This window comes from Chiloscyllium plagiosum, chromosome 9, assembly GCF_004010195.1.
Source record: "Chiloscyllium plagiosum isolate BGI_BamShark_2017 chromosome 9, ASM401019v2, whole genome shotgun sequence".
Lineage (NCBI taxonomy): Eukaryota > Metazoa > Chordata > Chondrichthyes > Orectolobiformes > Hemiscylliidae > Chiloscyllium > Chiloscyllium plagiosum.
This window is the reverse complement of record NC_057718.1, coordinates 92767029-92785655: the sequence shown is the minus strand read 5'-3', so window position 1 is coordinate 92785655 and position 18627 is coordinate 92767029. Positions and strand designations below refer to the sequence as shown.

The window sequence follows — 18627 nt, the reverse complement described above, 5'->3', positions numbered from 1 at the left end:
AAGACCACAAAATGTCAAAAATGTTCTTACAATTGGTGCATTTTAATCTGTTAGCCTTGACCTTATTAAAAACCTAATTTGCTACAAGTTCAGAATTGAGCTATTACTCAATACGCAGTGAAGTAAATCTCACTTAACTCTCGAAATGGAAATACTCATGAGGAACAGTCATTCAGAAAATCATAAAACAAAAATAGCTCATTCTAATTCTACAGCAAAATGGTAACTTAGAAATGTTCTGATTTATCAATAAATTGAATATTAATGATAGGAAAACAGAACTTTTGCTTCTGATGTCACTATCATGTGCTTCTAACCCAGGTAGAATAGGGATTAGATTAAAGTGAACTATACAGGCATTCCCCGCAGAGGTTATGTATACAATCTGTAAGTAACCCACTTTGGGAAATGTGCCTTATATGCTGCAATGTACTGTTTGTAATTTTTAAAACAAACAGTCTTCTGATATTAAAAATAATGTCTCCCACCTTCTGGAAAGCAACACCCAGAAAACCCACATGATAAAATAGCACGATAAGCTCTGGAACATTCCAAACTTCGCCGATGTTGAATTTGAGGATGGAACATGAATGGGTCCACTTTTCATAAGACATCAGAATAAATGAACCTTATGAGAGGTAAGAAGAAGGCTCCAGACAGCAAAAGTAGTTTAAAAAGTAAAATATTTATTCAAACAATAAGATATAGTGGATAACTCAATAGATAACATGAATTTTCTTTACATCTACATTATTACAATCATGTAACAGAGGTAAACATTAGTACAATATGTAGGTAATTTTGAACAAATTTTATGGACCAGGCCAGACCCCCTCAAAACATTTTAAGAAGTTAACCTGGACCCTAACTTTTCTCCTTGTTTCAGGCAGCTGTAAGGTGATATCTCAGGAGTGATGCAGCTGATCAAACCACTTGGCTTCAAGTAAAACAGAATTTATTTGCACACCACCAACAGAAACACAAATAAAAGAAAACAGAATTTAGAACAATAATGATTTGAAAACCCAATTGACCCAATATCCCCCGCAACTCAACAAAGAGCTGTTCTGTTTTTGTGCAACATCCCCTTAAACACACCCCTTGGCCAAAAGGTCAATTCAAACGTAGGTTCTTACAGGATAGAGAGGTGGCAGAGAGAACCAGCTAGGGATCATTTGCTAAAGCATGGAACCACTTTCACTCCAGCAACTTCTCTGGGTCCCCCATTAAAACTAAACCAAACTAGAAAAATCCCTGAACTGGGAGAACTGGCCACTCCAGTTGCATTGTACATTTGTTTTTTTTAAAAAAAAGCCCTTTTCCTGATTGTTGCCTTAGGCAGCATCTGTTAGCCATATTCAAAGTGGCCTAATCCCAGACAAATCGAAACCTCTGCCTTTTTCCAACCCCTTCTGGAAAACGCCAAGGACAACATAACTTTGTTAAAGGAGCAACATCATCACACAAATACAATAAACTTTTATAAGTGATTTTACATTTAAGGTATTATTAATACGATGCAAAACAAACATCACTGTACTTGGAAGAATGAACTATGTATTATTTTGTAACAAAGACATGTTTTGATGCTGATTTTATGCAAGAAAAAGAGTGCTACATTTTTAACTTTCTATATAATCAATGCCATTAATTAACAGAGCAAAACATGCAAGCTTTCATTTTGTTAATTCACAATTTGAAACCTCGGAATGGTTAGAAACAGGAAGTGGCAAACTAGCCCATGATGCCTTCCTCTTTTGGTTGCTCTAAACTGCCATATTTTGAAATTCAAGCATGAACTAGTTGTCTCAGAAGACCTTTTATGGCATTTCTTCAGTGATAATATAATTCAAATCTATATATTGTATGAAATAGTTAAGTTAGAGCTCTTTTTATTTTTCAATTTCATTTTAGTCTACAGAAGCCCCAGTGAATTTTCTTTTTTTTTGTTGCTGTCAACTCCAATAGCACTCACAAAAATTTCAGAACATTTTTGCATTCAATTCTATGAGAAGGTTTCCCTTTTCCTGTGTAAACAAGTCAGACTCTGTTAACCTATCTCCATAACTTAATTTCTTCACATCATCTTCCAACCTATCAAGGGTACTCATATCCTTCCTATAAAATGATAAGCAACACTACATACAGTACTCCAATTCAGTCCTGTAAATAGCAATTCTTTAGATTTGCTGCAGCTAATGCTAAGCATTACCCTGTTTACCTTAATCACGACATGTAAACCAGATATCTTTGTTTTCAAAATACTTTGTGGACTGTTGATTCCTGTTTTAGTTCTTTGCCCCATATAGTAGTTATTTTATGTCTGCTTGCTTTGACTGAGATTGTTGACTATTAGCATAGCTTCCTGAAGTGTTATATCCATATTAATCTAGTTCTATTCCTCCTTATTATTTTTTGTAATTCTAGCTGTAGCCTCTTCAGAAAATGTTAGGGTGTAGATTTCAATATATTCATTCAAGTCATTAGTTGTTGTTACTTTTATATTTGTTGAACAACTACTCTTATGTTTATCCCAATTTCTCATTAATAAGTCTCTATTTCATGCATCTGAACACGGTAAACTGGCTACCTATTCTCTATTCCATGCATTTAATACTTAAACAGGTTATTTAACTTTGATTGCATGCACTTAAACTCAATAAGCTGTTCCTGCCCTACCACGAGACTATCTCCTTTGATTGAAACTGCTGACCCAGGTGGCATACGGCCCCACAGGTACCAACAGATTTCTAAGTGTTCACTGTGAACTTAATCAATACGCATCCATTTCTATTCTCCTAGGAGACAGATCACAGCCAAACTCAATCCTATCCATTTTGAAATCTACACGTGCACACTTTGCAACAGAGTCACTGCATTTGGAGCTAGAACCTGGGCTGAATTTCATCATCTAAAACCTCGAATGTCAATTAATATAAACTTGGCTGGGGATTGAACCAAGTGTTTTCTCTTTCTACAAAACAATAATGATCGCATTTCAAAACAATTCACAGAAAGTGCTCTTACATATTTTTGACAGACAATTATCTTCAAATTAGTAAATTGCAGCAGGGCTCATTGATAAATATATACTGAAACATTTCATGATTTCTGGTTGAAGTTAAAACATTTACTGATTTACAATTTTTTTTGTTAAGGAGTATCTCTGACCAGCCCAGCAGCTTCCTACTGCAGTAAGCACACAGCAATTGAGAGAGATCCCCTGCGATAAACCTTTATTACAATGAGAATCACAAGCTTTAAGAGCACTGCCCCTTTGTCAGGTGATTTTGAAAGCTTGTGATTTCAACTAAACCTGTTGGACTATGACCTGGTGTCATGTGACCTTTGACTTTGTCCACCCCAGTCCAACACCAGCACCTCAACATCATGGCAATAAGAACAGAGTATAAAAGTAGATAAGTCTTGCTAGAATTGTACAAGTCTTTTGGTCAGACCACACTGAGAGTACTGTTACCATTTTGGTCACCTTCATTAAGAGGGAAATACTTGTATTGGAGGCAAATCGGACATGATTCAGTAGGACTCTTGGAAAGAAGGGGCTGACATATAAGGAAATGTTCAGCAGGTTGACACTATATTCATTGGAGTTTAGAAGAATGAGTGGCAAACCGGCTGAAACACATAAAACTCTAAAGAAAAGTGACAGAGTAAATACTGAAAAAATATTTTCCCTTTCCAGGGAAACTGGAACTAAGTGTTACAATTATAAAATAAAGGACTAAGAAAGCAATGAGAAGGTATTCCTGTTCTCAAAAAGTTGTTAATCTTTGAATTCCCTACTCCTGAGAGTAATGAAGACAGGACATGGAATATATTCAGGTTAAAGTTAGAATTTTGATCTGCCAGGGAATCAAGGAAAGGGGAATTCAAGTCAAACTGGATCAGGCATGCTCTTTTCAAATAGTGGAGGAGGGTCAAGGGCAAATGGCCTACTCCTGCTCCTACATCGTGTGTTTTGTGACTATTCAAAGAATGGGGACATTTTAATTTGCTTTGTGATAGGGAATAAACAAGGCTTCTTTAAGAGAATCTCACAATCCATGGTGTCTACTATCTAAAGTGACAAAGGCTGCATGGGAATACTACCACCAGCAAATACCACTCCAAGTTACGCACCATCGTAACTTGAAACTCTATCACCGTTCCTTTATCATTGCTATGCCAAATTTACTCAGCTAACAACACTGTGGGAATTCATCTCACAGACTGCAGCATTTCAAAATGGCAGCTCACCACATATTCTTTGGGACAGAGAATAAATTCAGTACTTGTTGGCAATGACCACATTTAATCAATGAGAAATGAAAATGTTGAGGAGCTGTCTATTTTACATCAGCTTGCATTTCTTTCCCATTGACTTCACTAGAAAGGGAGATCAGGCGAAGTGCAATGTTGGTAGCTTGTTCAATTTTGCCTGTTTCTTATCATTGTCCTAAACTCACAAAGGTGCTGTGCATTTCTTTAGCCTCCTCTTTTCCCATAGAAAGTTCCACCCGTAGCCTCGCCTCTGTATTCTTGCAGGCTGGCCTCTCAAGCACCCCTAATTTTCTTGGCTCTGCCATTAATGGCTGGACCTATAGTTACACGGCTTTCAGTTCCAAAATTGCATCTTTAAAACACTTCACCTCTCTCTCTCTCTTCCTCAAAGACTCACCTTCAAACCTGCTTCTTGGATGAAGCTATTGGTCACTTGTCCTCATATTGCTTTGTGTGGGTTAGTGTCCAATTGTATTGAATGATTGGACCTGTAAAATGCCTTTGGAAATTCTACTACAAGATAGGCACTATATAAATGCAACTAATTGTTGCTGTTGCAACCATTCCCAGTAGGCCCTGAAAATAGGGGGTGCTCCAAAAGTGAGTCAATGGTGATGTTCTCCTATACCTCCTAGTGGCTGATTAGGACATGAAAATAGAAGGAGGCTGAAAACTGAAGAAGGTAACAGCTGAAAGATTCAAAAATATTCGATGAGGAAAGGTTGGGTGGGTGAATTAAGAACACTGAATCAGTTACATTTACTTAATTTAGCTCACGCCATTGAATTCAACATTGTGTTAGAACTCTGTGCAATAATTTCCAGTTGAATTTATCACGAGAATAGAAATGAATGACAGCCAAAGAGAGAGGCAGTGACGTGTTGGTAATGTCACTGTGCTGGTAACTGAGCTGCTGGACAGTTCTTGCGGTACAATGCTACTATCTTTGCCTCTAGCCCAGGGTGGTTCGGTTCCAGTCCCAGGTATGTGCCATGATCTCTCTGAGTAAGTTGATTTTAATGGCATCCAGGGGAAGCAAGATTCCAATAATTTTGTTACTTAACCAGGTAACCGAATCGAAGAACCTGTACAAGATCAGGAGACAGAAAATAGAGTTAATAGGCATATTGCAGCTTTGCTCGTGAAAGTAGGCTAGATCCCAATCAGTTGATTGCAGTGGATGGTTTGTCAATTAATTCTAGTCCAGTGAAAATTGATCCCCAAACTTCAGAGGTATTTAGAATTATTCCTATTCCACACACGGGCAGCACCTTCCCACTATCGACTGAGCTAAGTATTGAGCAAGGAGCCTTCTCCACTGCTACTTTCATGGTATGCTAATTCTGCAAAGACTGGCGGACTTGTATCAATATTTCTCAACTCCTGTCAGCAATCCGGGTCAATGGTCTATGACGCTGCATCATCGAATTTTAACGCCAAAAATCGCTGAACGATTTTAGCACTCAGACTGAACAAGGAACCGATAGGGTCCACACTCGACTTCACAATTATTGGGATTGTACGTCGATTTTGAACCAAATCAAAATGATTATTCTTAGTGATGAATGAAACCATATCAAATAATAATGTTAAAACAGCCGAAACGAAACTCTGAATTATATTTACAAAAGGATATGGTTGTATGGGCGAGGAGGCCAGAATTCAGTCAGTAGTAAGCGGGAACTGTGTTACTTAATGGTCGTCTAAATGCTGGCGAACTCGCACAAGAGAAGGAGCTTGTGTATAAGGAGACTAGCTCTATTTTTCTAACCACTGAGAAAAAATAATATGTATTAGACTAGAAAAACGCAGTTGGGAAAAATAACGCCACAGAAATACAAGTTTGAACTCAATTGTAAATTTGATTTAATTACATATTGGAGAGTATTGGGCTGCTGGGTCGTTAACAGCACTGAACAGAAGGGTATCATGAGTAAAGGAAGCATTTCTTGGTTATAGGTCCCTGACATCGTGTCTTTCTCAATAAAAAAAATGCACCTCTTCATCACTGTTTTACGAGACCTGGCGATTATTCCTGAGTTCTCACCGTCCGCAGTTATGGAAAGTCCTACAAGTGAAATATCCCAGTGTCGCTGAACTGCTCTCATAAAACAATAAAGTCCCAAGTGCTGATAAAGAAAGGAGATGGGGGGGGGGGGGGTTGGGCGGGGGCGAGGTGGTGGCAGGGAGCTCAGCGTAGTAAACCGTTTTATGGATCCAACACTTAGAGCGGAGCTTGCAAAAGGGAATTTTACAATGTCAATCTAGTCTTTTAAAGTGAACTGTAAAAGTAATAGAGGCGGCTGGCGGGAAGGGCTTGTTTGAGCATGTGGCAACTATGCTCACACCTATCAGCCGGCCTGACCCTTCTCACATGTAACTCCCGTCAATCATGAGCTAGGTTAGCCGTGAATGGCGAAAAGGTGACTGGAACTGTTGCTGGGACTGAGCTGAAGGCGCTGACCAACTCCAGCGCTAAATTGGAGGGGATTCCTCCCCACGCTACGGCTGAAGACCATGTCGCTGCGCCCAGCTCCGTTAGAAAGGTCCCTCTGTTTAAAACAAGCACAGATTTTGTTGTTGTTGGTTGTAAACATTTCCAGCGCAAGGCAAGGGAAATGAAGCCATTTTTCCCCCCAAATGCGAGTCCATTCAGTAAAAGATTCGTAACGCTGCTACTTGCCAACTTTCATGGGTTTCGAAATGTTTTTATTTCTGCTATCCTTGTTGCTTTAATCACTTTTCTCTCTCTCTCTCTCTCTCTCTGATTGTTGATTCTGATTCTCCCTCTGATCGTGGGGGAATATTCATTTACACAGTTTGATATTTGTGTCCTTCGTTTCACAACAGCCCGCTTCGCAAACCTAACCTGGACACCTTTTAAAAAATCGTGGCTAACAGCGTGATAAATCAGCTTTTGACTGCGATCGCGCAGGGTATTGAGGTTGTTAGGACCGTCAAAGAACATAGATGACAGTGGATTTTTTTAAAAAACTCCCTTTTTGCCCAATTAGTTGTGAAACTGTCTCCACTAAAGCTGGCATTAAACAAGGAATCAGTTCGGGATGGGGAGGAGGGAAAGTAGTGATGGGGGGGGGGGGGGGGAGGCAAGTTGATCGACTACACAGCTCACTGATTAAGCTATACCCCAGGGGTCCAGAGCAAGAAACAGAGGTATTAAATAATAGTTGCTGAAATATAGACATGCAATCTCGCGGCTCACTCCACGCACGCACAAAATAAACTGAGTGCACTTTAGATTAAAGCAAAGCACTTTGTATGACAAAGCCACCTCTAATCTCTCCAGTTCGCGGATGTCAGCATATCTTGTGTACACGATAGGGTTGACTATATCAACAGCATAGCACATATGGTGATTTGGCAGCCTCAGCTTCTTAGCTACCAAACGATTGGTTCAGTTCGGAGCCCGGGTCCAGGAAGAATTGAAGAGATTCTGAGTCAAATTTCTCGGCTTCGGGTTTCCCGAAGGCTCGGGGTCCTATTTCTGTTTTCCAACAAAGTAGAAGTCAGAGATTGTCGACGAATCGAAAAAAGTGAGGGGAGATTGAGATACCGTGAGAGAAAGAGATAGAAAGGGCCGGGCTGACTCGACTAGATCAGAAAGATGTGTGTGTTGGATGTGGTGAAATGGGAGTGTTCAGTGTATCTATTCAGGGTGTAGAAGAGCGGTGAGGGTTTTTAAGGAGGGGGGGGAATAGAGATTGGGGAGGGAGCGACAGAGAGATTGCAGCGGGCAGGTTTGTAGGGGTCGAGTTTGAAGTGAGATTGTTCAAGCAGTAAGGGAAACTAGGCAGAAAGAGACGTTGGAAGGGAAGGGAGAGGGGTTGGAAGGTGGGAAAAGGGGTTGAAAGAGTTTGGGTGGAACGAGAAAGAGAGAGAAGCGATTGAAGAGAAGCTGTGTGTTGCGGGGGGGGGGGGGGGTGTCGATTAAGAGCGCCATCAAAGAGCAAAATGTGTTTGCATTTCTCGGCAATTTATTGCCAATGAACATATGTTCAGTATTTTGTCTAACGTCATAACCGAGAAGTGCAAACAACGTGCAATGTGAGAGTGTGGAGAGGCACGGCGAGCCGCCGAGCTGTGTAAACGCTCTTGGACAATATTAAGAGTGGATCATTTTGTGTGTGTGTGTGTGTGTGTTCCTGGGTATATAAAGCGCATCAGTCTTATCTGTGCACGCACTCCTGACTTTGCATTTGGAGATACTTCATTAAACCAACGACATCTGAGCTTACAACCAAAAAAAAACTACTTCACCCACTGTTCTTCAACGACTGCCAGGTGAGCACTTTCAGTCAGCACGTTTCTTTGCTAATGCGTTTACCTTTTGCCTCCAATCCGCGGTGGCCGTCGATTGGAGCTGCTCTGCACGGAGTCAGTAAATAGAAATGTTGACGGATGAGATTTGGAGACTGAGAGTGAACGTGGCACGGATTCAAACAGAGAAAAGAAAAGATTGCTGTTCAGCCGTAGGGCACGGTGTTTGTTCTCCACTCGATTTGGCGGTTTCATCTTATTCCGCAGTTATTTTTTTTGGGGGGGACGGGTATTTCTGAAATGGTTTAACATGCGGCTCTCCTGTGATGTTTGGAATAGGGTGGAGGGTGAATATCTACTTGTTTTTGTAACATTACGGCTGCAATTGCACTTTCGCTGTTAACCGGAATTGTGCAGTCAAACAGCCTGGATATCCCAAGTACACACAACAGTGAAGGGTTTAATGTTTCGCACAGATGGAAACGAAAATACCCCCCATCATTAAGCAAACAGGAATGCGCTCCTAACCTTTCCAGGTGTGAGCATTTGAACCCCAAGTTATCTACTGCCCCCCTCTCTCTCTCTCCCTCCAGTCTCCCCCCGCCACCACACGCCACCTACATCCTCCAGCATCTGATTGACTGCGCTGCCGCAATGTGACGAAGCAAATGACTGTGCGAGTCCCCGGAGTAGCCATTAAATCCAAAGCAAACAGAAGTCACCTATCTAAGGTGTATAGCATCCACACAGTGTGGGAAATTGGTAGGGGCTGGGGAAGGGTGAGGAAGTGAGTAAATGTGACGGCGACTTTAGTAATGATCGGAGATTTTCAGAATCTTAAATTGCCTTCATGTGGGAGCGAAAGAGCTCAAAAGACACACAAAGTTTGATCATTGTTAATGGAGGTCTCAACTAATAATTACTTACACAAATCGACTGAAGAATGCAATAATATATGCACACTCTGACCTTCATGAGATCTGTTTTCAATGTGATAGCTCTGCTACTGGAAACAATAGCATTAATGGAGATTAAACAATTCCACACAAGAATCTAATTCAAATGTTTCACGGTCCCTGAATGAAATGTGAGGGTAAATGTGTCCCTTATATATGCGTGGTGACGTGCATTTGTTTAGCACTGTCGAACGCCCTGAAACTATAATGTCATGTATTATAAGGACTGGGTCTCTTTGATAGTGACCCAAATGCTCTGTTAATATGCACGACCCTATCTACTGAGCAAACCTCGAGACGAATTCGCCGTCGGCGCCCCTTGCTAAATATTAAGGTCTCCCTCTTGTTCCTCTAGTAAGGATGACTCTGAATTCTTATTGTGACAGTTCCCGCTCGCCAGCGCATCAGGAGTTGAGTGTTAACTCTTGGCTTTGGTGGACGCCCGAATGGAAGTGGTCATTACATCCCAGATCGAAATCCCGTGCGTTGGGAGGATTGTGTTCAAGATGCGAACTTTGCGATTCAGTCCGCAGCGTGTATCATAAAATGGGGGTCCAAACTCAAAACTTTTTTTTCTGACGACAGCTAAACTGAACACCAATCATTAAGTTTTCCTTTGACTTGTATTTTCTTTCCCCCACTCACCATTAATTTGGCGCTTTCTACTTCCGAGGATCTCCACATATTCCCCAGCATCCGAACGCTACAACAGATATTCTTAACTGCAAAGTTCTTTGCAATTTGTTCATCTAAGTAAAGATTCAGATTATTTGAAGGGGTGGGGGGGGGGGGGGGTACGTGGACTCCATGGCAGACCGTGCAAATAATCCAAGGCGCGTTTTAGTTTAATAACTTCCTAGCTTCGAGCTACGTTTTCCAACCAACCTATGCTACCATTTCCATAAGAAATGACGGTGGAATTAGGCAGCAGATCATTCATAAGACTTTTAAAAAACATAGAAAGCATTAATTAAATGTCGACACGCATGGCTTTAATTTATCGGTTTTCAGGAAGGATAAAGATTGCGAATTAATCGTTTTAAGGTAATACGTTATCGCTTTGGTTTAACAAGTAAAGAAGGGGAGATCACCCCGGAGGGGATAGGACTAGGAGGGAGAGAGGAATGGTTGCAGATGCCGAGTCAAATTCTGATGTGACATGTTTAATTATTAGAGAAAGTGATAGAATAAAGCGAAACGCTTTTACCTCTGAGGGACAAAAACAATGTTTTATTTTCGAATGAAGCATTAGCAAATGAGGCGCGAAAGTCAGACCCGCAGGCATTGTTCAATCGGATTATAGAATGGTGCTTTGTCAGGGTCGAAGGTGGTATCAAAACGCACTCCCAACTCTGTTAGGAGATTACTCCGCGTTCTCCTTGAATAACCCAGCACTCGATTGTCCTTTTTTAAAAAAAAACTCATACGGTTTAGTCATGTATTTGTTTTCTTTATTATTCCTTAGTTCCTTATCCTCCGGGAAAATTAACCCAGCTTAATTTATTATTGGAGTGCATTAGGTTCCAGTGTGCAAACTAAAATAGCCCTGGGGGATCACATGCAAATCCCAAATATCAGGCCCTCTAATATCACCTTAGGACCTATTTCACTGCATTGTCACACTGGGAACCCTTTGATAACGGGTCCTCAATCCTATTCTGCAGAACAAGCAACTAACTGTATCTGAAGCTTAAAACAATGAAAGAGCAATGCTGATTATCGTCTTTTAGCTTGTTAGCTTGAACGATTATTACCTTCACTGTCATTGTCCTGTTCTAACGCTAATTCTATTTCTCCAAATAAAAAGGCAGGTTGGCCACGATACGAGTATCTGAATTTTGAAGGATACTTGAGCACATCACAGGTTAATATTCAGAAATTAAAGTGAGCATTTTCTCAACAAAAGGGTTCGAGATTTAACTTTTAAGAAAATGTAACCGACGCATCTCCTTCAAATAGAAATCAAGTGAAGGATCTGTGGTACGAGTGAGATTGCTGCTTATTGAGATTGCATTGAGCCAGAGTGAAATTGCAGTGCATAATCCGTTCTACACTTCCATTAAACGAAGGGATTGCCACGAGGTTCTGTAAACGGTGAAAACTGGGCGCTCACAAATTCATTTTGAGAACCAAACATTATATTTTATGAACTTACAGATCTTTACTCATGGGAACGAGCTTTACATTTTTTTGCAACTTTCTGCTATTAACAGCGACAGCGAGGACAAAGGGAATTGGAACGGAGAAACTGGTTTTAACTATAAGGCCTGCCGCTTTCAATGTTGCTCAAAAACCGGGGAATGTCTGCGTAAATATTCAGTGATTTCTTAGCGTCCGGCGTTTATGTTGTGCGTACCATCTTTTCACCTCTTGCCATCCTAACATTCATCAGATTTAAAAAAAAAGAATAACTCTGTGAGAAAGGAAATGATGGTGAAAAATATTTAGGGCCCAAAGAGTTTAATTCCAGTTCTCACCCCCATCACCTTCAGACAGCAGTACATGGACAACGCTGTGGAAAGCGGTGTTAATTAATGACTGGAATTGTTAGGTTAACAGGAATCGGAATTATTCATTAATCTTCAATATTCTAATCCCAGCCCATTACTAAATTGTTGCGGTTGAAGCGTTTGGGGACCTCCAGTTCATTAAACGGGCGTAGGTTGATTCTATTGCGCCCAACCCAAGTATCCCAAATGTAATTAATAAAATACTTGCCACACTGACCTGGGTCGTCTTTTCAAGATGATTACTTCCAACGCTGTGCTAAAGCCTACCCAAATGCGTGAAGGTATATTCCTTTGTTTGGCATTGGTTTGGCTGAAAACTATTGCTTGCCTTCTCGCTCCACTCAGTCACTCACCACTTCAAAAGTTATTTGTGCCGCTCAGTCGCCAGGACTGGATCAGAGAGCCTGCCCGTTCGGCTCCAGTGAAAAGGCACATGCTAGCGAGCAGGGTTTTTAAACTACCTGCGAAAGTAAACAGGTAAACACAACGAGAGGGCACTTCAGCTGAAGTACGGCCACTTATCCTGTGCACATTTACCGCTCCTTTACAGACTCTTGTTAGATTGTTGAAATAGCCCCTCGATCCTATCAGTCTCTTCAGCGAGGGATTAAGATTTTGTGCAAAGGTCACTTATCTCTCCTTGTTTCAGAGCTCACCCCGGAGAGCAAAACACAGTTCAAGTCCAGCACACAATGTGTGAAGATCCCTCGTCCTCGACGCTCTTCCCACCATCTCCCCATTCTCGTTCTCTTTTTTTTTGATTAAGACACACTATCTTCTGTATCCATGGTTAACTGTGTCCTCGCCAATATTCATATCTCGCCTTTTGTGCAGGAGTTACAAAAGTATGACAGGGAGACAAAGTAACCAGCCAATTATCGTTGTTTCTGTTTAAAAGTAACAGATTTTAAAAGGGAGAATCCATTCAGAAAGAATTAAGACAAAACCCCGCGCAACAAGATTTAGAGCCAATGCAATATTTTGGGTGTGCGTGAATTGTAACTGCAGACTCTAAACTTTTTCGGTATTCAGTAGAGACATGAATGGGCTTTGGAGTTTGGGACAGTTTGCTGCAATCGTGGATGGAGATCAGAAAACTGGAAGGTGCCTAATCGGTAGTAAGTGTGGCAGGAAAAGGTTAAGATGTGAGTTGTGTTAGCACCTCTCACAATGTAACAAACCTGATCAGATATGTTCAGTACATGTGGTTTTCAATGGAGCTCTTTCTCTCCCAATCGCCAGCCACCTTGGGGTGCTTGATTAATCAGTCAGTCAGGAACCACTTCTTCTTTAGCCCCAATCCACCACCACCCCGCCACGACACCCCCCCCCCCCTCCCCCACCCCCCACTCCAAAAAAGAAAACCACTGTTTGATCAGGTGTTCTATATAGGCCGCTGGAACAGATTCAGTCACACGGCTCAAAAGATGCACCCCATCCTAGGTGCTGTCCGTTCTAATGAAGAGCCACTGGGCTCGAAGTGCTAACTCTGCTTTCTCTCCGCACATACTGCCAGACATGCTGATTTTCTCCTGCAGTTTATGTGTTCCAAAAGGAACAGGATTATGACTTGGTGTCTTTGATCGAGATGTGCCCATGGCAGTGAGATAGTTGAAGTTTCCGCGTTTTGGGACGTCTCAGTAATCTGAAGCATAAAATCCTCCTTTATATTGTTTTTCCTTTTAAAAAGAATCTCTAGTGGTAAACCAGCCTTAAAGTTTATTGTTTACCCAGAATCGATTAACTGACTGTTGTTGCCCTGAGTAATTGCTCTTAGAATTCTGATTGTGACGTGGATGAGGGAAAAATAAATATAGTAACAGCTAACTTCTGTGCAATTAATAGATTGTATGTAAAAAGAAATACAGCGAAGCACATCATGTATATAAGTAGATAGATGCTTCAATAGTCTGCCCGGTAATGATTTAAGATGGTGAAACAACAAAAAAAAAAGAAAAATGAACAACATTTGAGAAATAGCTTCCTCCATCGCGGTCAATACCTTGCAAGAAAGACCCTGGACTTTGAGTTTGAAATCTTCTACTGAAAAGTTGCGCCTGGTGTACACAGGACGATCGGATAGTGCGACAGTTCTTTAATGTGATGCAGATGATAACTGGAAAAATGTATACACCACACATGGAACTTTCTGTGTACAAATTTACACAGTCCTGCTCCCTGATTATTGGAATGAATCGAACACTTTGTACAAGTTCAGTGTATCGATAATCCCAAACTGCAATTTAGCGGTTTGCCATTCCAAGAATTTATGTCGACATAAATGTTCATAGTTTAATGGGGTTAAGGGTGTGGAATGACGCCCCCCTCCCTTACTCTCACAGAGGAGTGATAGTGTGTCGTTACAAATGCCCCCATCGAAATAACTGCACACCGCGCTGCACGGGAAATCTGACGTGTCCGGGTATTGCTTCCAATGCCCTAGTTCCAGACAGTCCCATCGATTCTCTGATCGAAGATGTTCTGAATGGATTCATGGACATGGAAGGAAAGAGAGGGAGGGAGGGATGGAGGTGGGGGAGAAAGAGAGAGCGTTAACATGAAGGCGTTGCCTTAATATTGTGGCAGGGTTCAAAACTGAATGAAGAGATAGTCTATTGAAAGCAGTTGAATGCCATGACAACTAGGAGCAACCTCAGATTTATTCCAAACAGTTAGAACACATTGCACCAGGGCGTCAATCATCTATTATGTCGCGACTGAAATAAATGCAAAAACTGGCCTCGGACAAAGGCTTCCAACAGGAGCCGGACATTTGTCTACATTTCCGCCATTGTCCGCAGCTTAGCAATAGGTTTGTATCTGTGTTTGCCTGGGTTCGACCACCCAAGATGCGCCGAGGAGTTGGTAAAAACCTGCGGTATTGTCACCCAAATCACATACTGGATGAGCGGCAGAGAGAGAGAGAGAGAGAGAGAAATCAACTGATCAACTCTTATAAATCGTTTGCCTTGTCTCACCGCAGCTCCGCACGGTTATTGAGTTGGGATTTCTAGCAGGGGGTGGGGGAGATGCCCTTTATATAAGACAAAAATGCCCGCAAGTTCCCCTGGGCATTTGTTTTGTTTTAACGATCTTGAGAAAGTTGCGGAGAAATTAAGACCTGATCCAATCCGCCTTCAGTGAGGTACTTTTTTTTTGTCCTTTGGGTCAGGATTCGTATGTGCTGGGGCTGGAGTGAATAGAATGGGGCTCCATCTTGTTTAATGGTCTCTTTGCATGACATTAAACAAGTTGAGCGATAATCTAATCGAGACTTTGACGAAAACAAACCAACCCCCTCCCATCCTCTCTTCGTTTTATTTTTGGAGGTGGGCTCCAAGGGAGAATGATGAACTGGCGAGGTAACAAAAGGAAAAGTTCTCCTCTCTTGTAGATTGGAACCACAATCTCGTTCCCCATTCCCAAATTCGCCTTCCTGTCATCCAAGTGGCAATGTTGCCACATTTACAGAATATACCTGCGATTAGACTCAAATCGCTGGAATCTCACAGCACTCACAGTTCTCTCTCTCTCTCTCTGGCGGAGAGACAGAACTCTTTTTCCGGCGTTACTGTGAAAAGCCGGGAATAAATGCAAAGCACTTTCTGGAGCAATTTGTTAAATAGCGTTTTCAAGTACGCGCAGTATTAAGCTACTTGGAGGTTCTTTGTATGCAAATCGAGCCTTAAATATTTAAAAAAAAGGGAGTCCTTCCGATCTTTGTAATTAATTGGCACGTTAGCCTACTCATCGGAGCTTGGAGCACCAATAGTGAAGACTCAGTTATCTCTACCACCTCCTCCTTCCATCACCCCCCACCCCCACCCCCCACCCTTCTCCAAAATCCCCCCACAATTTCACATAGTCTTCATCCACTTGACTCCCAAGACCCGCCCACACGTGTTCAACCTTTGGCACTCTTTTTTTTATATTTGTTGGTTAAAAAAAATGCTTTCTCTCTGTCTCTCTGCAGGTTCACGTTCCGTTGACCAACCTTATAGAACTTGAACAGGATTCACCATGTCTCATTCCTTCCGCATCACAGTGAGCGCCGAGCGAGGGATTGGAACCGAGAGAGAGCTTTGATCGGTTTCTGCTGGACTTTTGTTTCTATGTGTGATTTTTACAGAATGGTGCTGTTCTGTGTGCGCGGACAGACGGAGGTCACACGCCAACTGGTTTGAACTAAATGGTACCATTCAGCCAACATTTCACCGAATCCGCCTCGCCCACAGCTTTGTGTGTGTGTGTGTGTATGAGTGTGTCGCTTGTTGCAACTTTGCCTGCATAAATTTGGCCAAAATATGTCGCTGACCAACACAAAGACTGGCTTTTCCGTCAGGGACATTTTGGACTTACCTGACACCAATGATGAGGATGGATCGACAGCCGAGGCGACCGAGGAGGACAGAGAGGCGGCGGGAACAGCCAAAACTTCGGGGTTCGCTCGCCAAAGTCCCCTGGAAACCGTACAGAGGCTTCCACTGAAGAACCCGTTTTATGACAGCACCGATAATCCGTATACCCGGTGGTTGGCAACAACCGAGAGTATCCAGTATTCGCGTAAGTGCTGAATTATCCTTCCAGCCCGTCAATACCGAGCTGAGTTTTTGTGGAAAAAAATCTTCTCCCAGTAGTCTGTAACTTTAAACACGATGATACTAACGGGGACGATGTGGCCTGTTTTCTGTTCAGATATTAAGCTGGTTTCAGTCGATCCTAAAGTTACATTAGTGCAATAATAACCTGAAATGGTGTGTAAGATTTGACGTGGAGGAGATTAAAACCAAAAGTGCGTTTGCAAATGATTTCTCTCTCTCTCTCTCTGCAGTCCACGGGATTTCTCCCGCCGCATCCCAGCAACAGAACTCCGCCAGTAAATCCTCGGAGCCTTCGGCGGATGAGTCGCCAGACAATGCGACCGAGACTTCCAGCAATGGCAGCGAGTCCGGCAAGAAGCGGAAACGCCGAGTTCTGTTCTCCAAAGCTCAGACTTACGAACTGGAGAGGCGCTTCAGGCAACAGCGGTACTTGTCCGCCCCCGAGAGGGAGCACCTCGCCAGCCTCATCCGCCTGACTCCCACCCAGGTGAAGATCTGGTTCCAGAACCACAGGTACAAGATGAAGAGGGCCCGGGCCGAGAAAGGTATGGACCTCAACCCCCTGCCCTCGCCGAGGAGGGTGGCGGTCCCTGTCCTGGTCAGAGACGGGAAGCCTTGTCACGCCAGCATGGTGACCAATGCTCTCAAAACACAGGACTTGGCGGCCGCCACTTTCCAGACGAGCATCGCCTTCCCAGCCTACACCACACAGTCACTCCAACACGTCCAGTATAACTCCCATTTCAGCTCCGCCAGTAACCCCCAGTATCACACACACCCGCTGGTGCAGAGTCAACAATGGACTTGGGGGTGAACCACTGAACAAGAACTGCTTTAACTGGGCTGTATAATATCTCTCTCTATATATATAACGTATGAGTGTGCATGTGTGTGTGAGAGAGACAGAGACAGAATGAATCAGACACATAGCCGCACATAACATTCAGAACTGTGGTTCACCTGAGGTATTTTTCGTTGCTATCTGTTTACAGAATATATAATGACGATGAACCCGGAACTTTAGTCCCGCGAATTCAACGTTCTTGTGACTTGTAAAGTATGTCCGTGTGTTGTAGGAATATAATCCCGTCATTTATGTTCGTGTTTAAGAGACAAAGCGAGTGCAAACGAAATGACACTTTTAAACAACAAAAAAAAGACGTGCAGAACATTTTATCTCATCTTCGCCAATTTTTTTATATGATACTTGAAATATTTATGGGACTTTGTAACGAAGAGGCGCGGCGTTTTAAGTTGTGGGTTTGTTTCTCTTTTATATATATAAAAAAAACCCCACTGGAGAGGCAGGCTGTGGTTGGAAGTGTGACAGGGGTTAGTGGTGCCTAGCAGTGGCCTGTTGAGCGATCTCCCTTCGTTGCTGAGTGACAATATGTTACGATGTATATAGTACAGACCGTGTCAGACACTCGGGAGGCTCTTGCTTTCAAACCCAATGATGTGAATAACGCCAGAGGAGGGGGGGGGGGGGGAGAGAAAACAAGGCGCCTTGATGAGCGATTTTCCGAGTTTCTTTTTTATATTGAGAATTTTAATAAAATGTTGTGTCTGAAATAAAATCCGTTTTTTCTTAGTAATATTCAGCGCTCTGTGTTCTTGGGGGAAATCAGTGCTGTTGACATTTGGGCTCCGGCTTGAATGCATCTAACCAACACCCTTTGCCGTTACAGTCTTTGGAAATGTAGTTTCACTAATTGCCCCTCGTTAATTGCCCAACAGAATTTTACGGGGGAAAAAAAGTGGGTCATGATTTGAAGTGGTTAAACTGCTTGTTGATGCAGGTAGACAAAGAGAAGGGGAGAAGAGGGTGGGCGATCAATTCTTTGAAACTGGGAACGGGTTCATTGTTTTTTCCTCTTCCCCCCCTCCTCAGAAAATATAAGGTAAATTGCAAACTGCCTGATGGCAACAGCATATGGTGACAGCCCTGCGTCCGGCCGCTTGCTCTTACCCCACCCCAGAAGCTGAGCTGGGGAGTGGGGA

General features: G+C 42.5%; 1 protein-coding gene and 1 long non-coding RNA gene across 4 annotated transcripts; one reads left to right on the top strand and one right to left on the bottom strand.

The window, feature by feature from the left end:
* Positions 1-666: 666 nt before the first annotated feature.
* LOC122553064 lies at positions 667-12418 on the bottom strand. Its single transcript, XR_006312608.1, has 2 exons — positions 12243-12418; positions 667-5366 (listed from the first exon to the last, which is right to left on the bottom strand). It is a non-coding gene; the product is annotated as an uncharacterized LOC122553064 (long non-coding RNA).
* On the top strand, positions 8233-18198 carry nkx2.2b (NK2 homeobox 2b). 3 transcript variants are annotated; one of them, XM_043696541.1, is made up of 3 exons: positions 8233-8583; positions 15999-16588; positions 16857-18197. In XM_043696541.1, the coding sequence occupies exons 2-3, from the start codon at positions 16330-16332 to the stop codon at positions 17438-17440; spliced, it is 843 nt and encodes a 280-aa protein (XP_043552476.1). In that variant the 5' UTR covers positions 8233-8583; positions 15999-16329; the 3' UTR covers positions 17441-18197. The 3 variants fall into 3 exon arrangements, with proteins under 3 accessions (XP_043552476.1, XP_043552477.1, XP_043552478.1); XM_043696542.1 differs by lacking the exon at positions 8233-8583 and adding an exon at positions 14765-14837; XM_043696543.1 differs by lacking the exon at positions 8233-8583 and having other exon boundaries at positions 16302-16588; positions 16857-18198.
* The last annotated feature ends 429 nt before the right edge of the window (positions 18199-18627 follow it).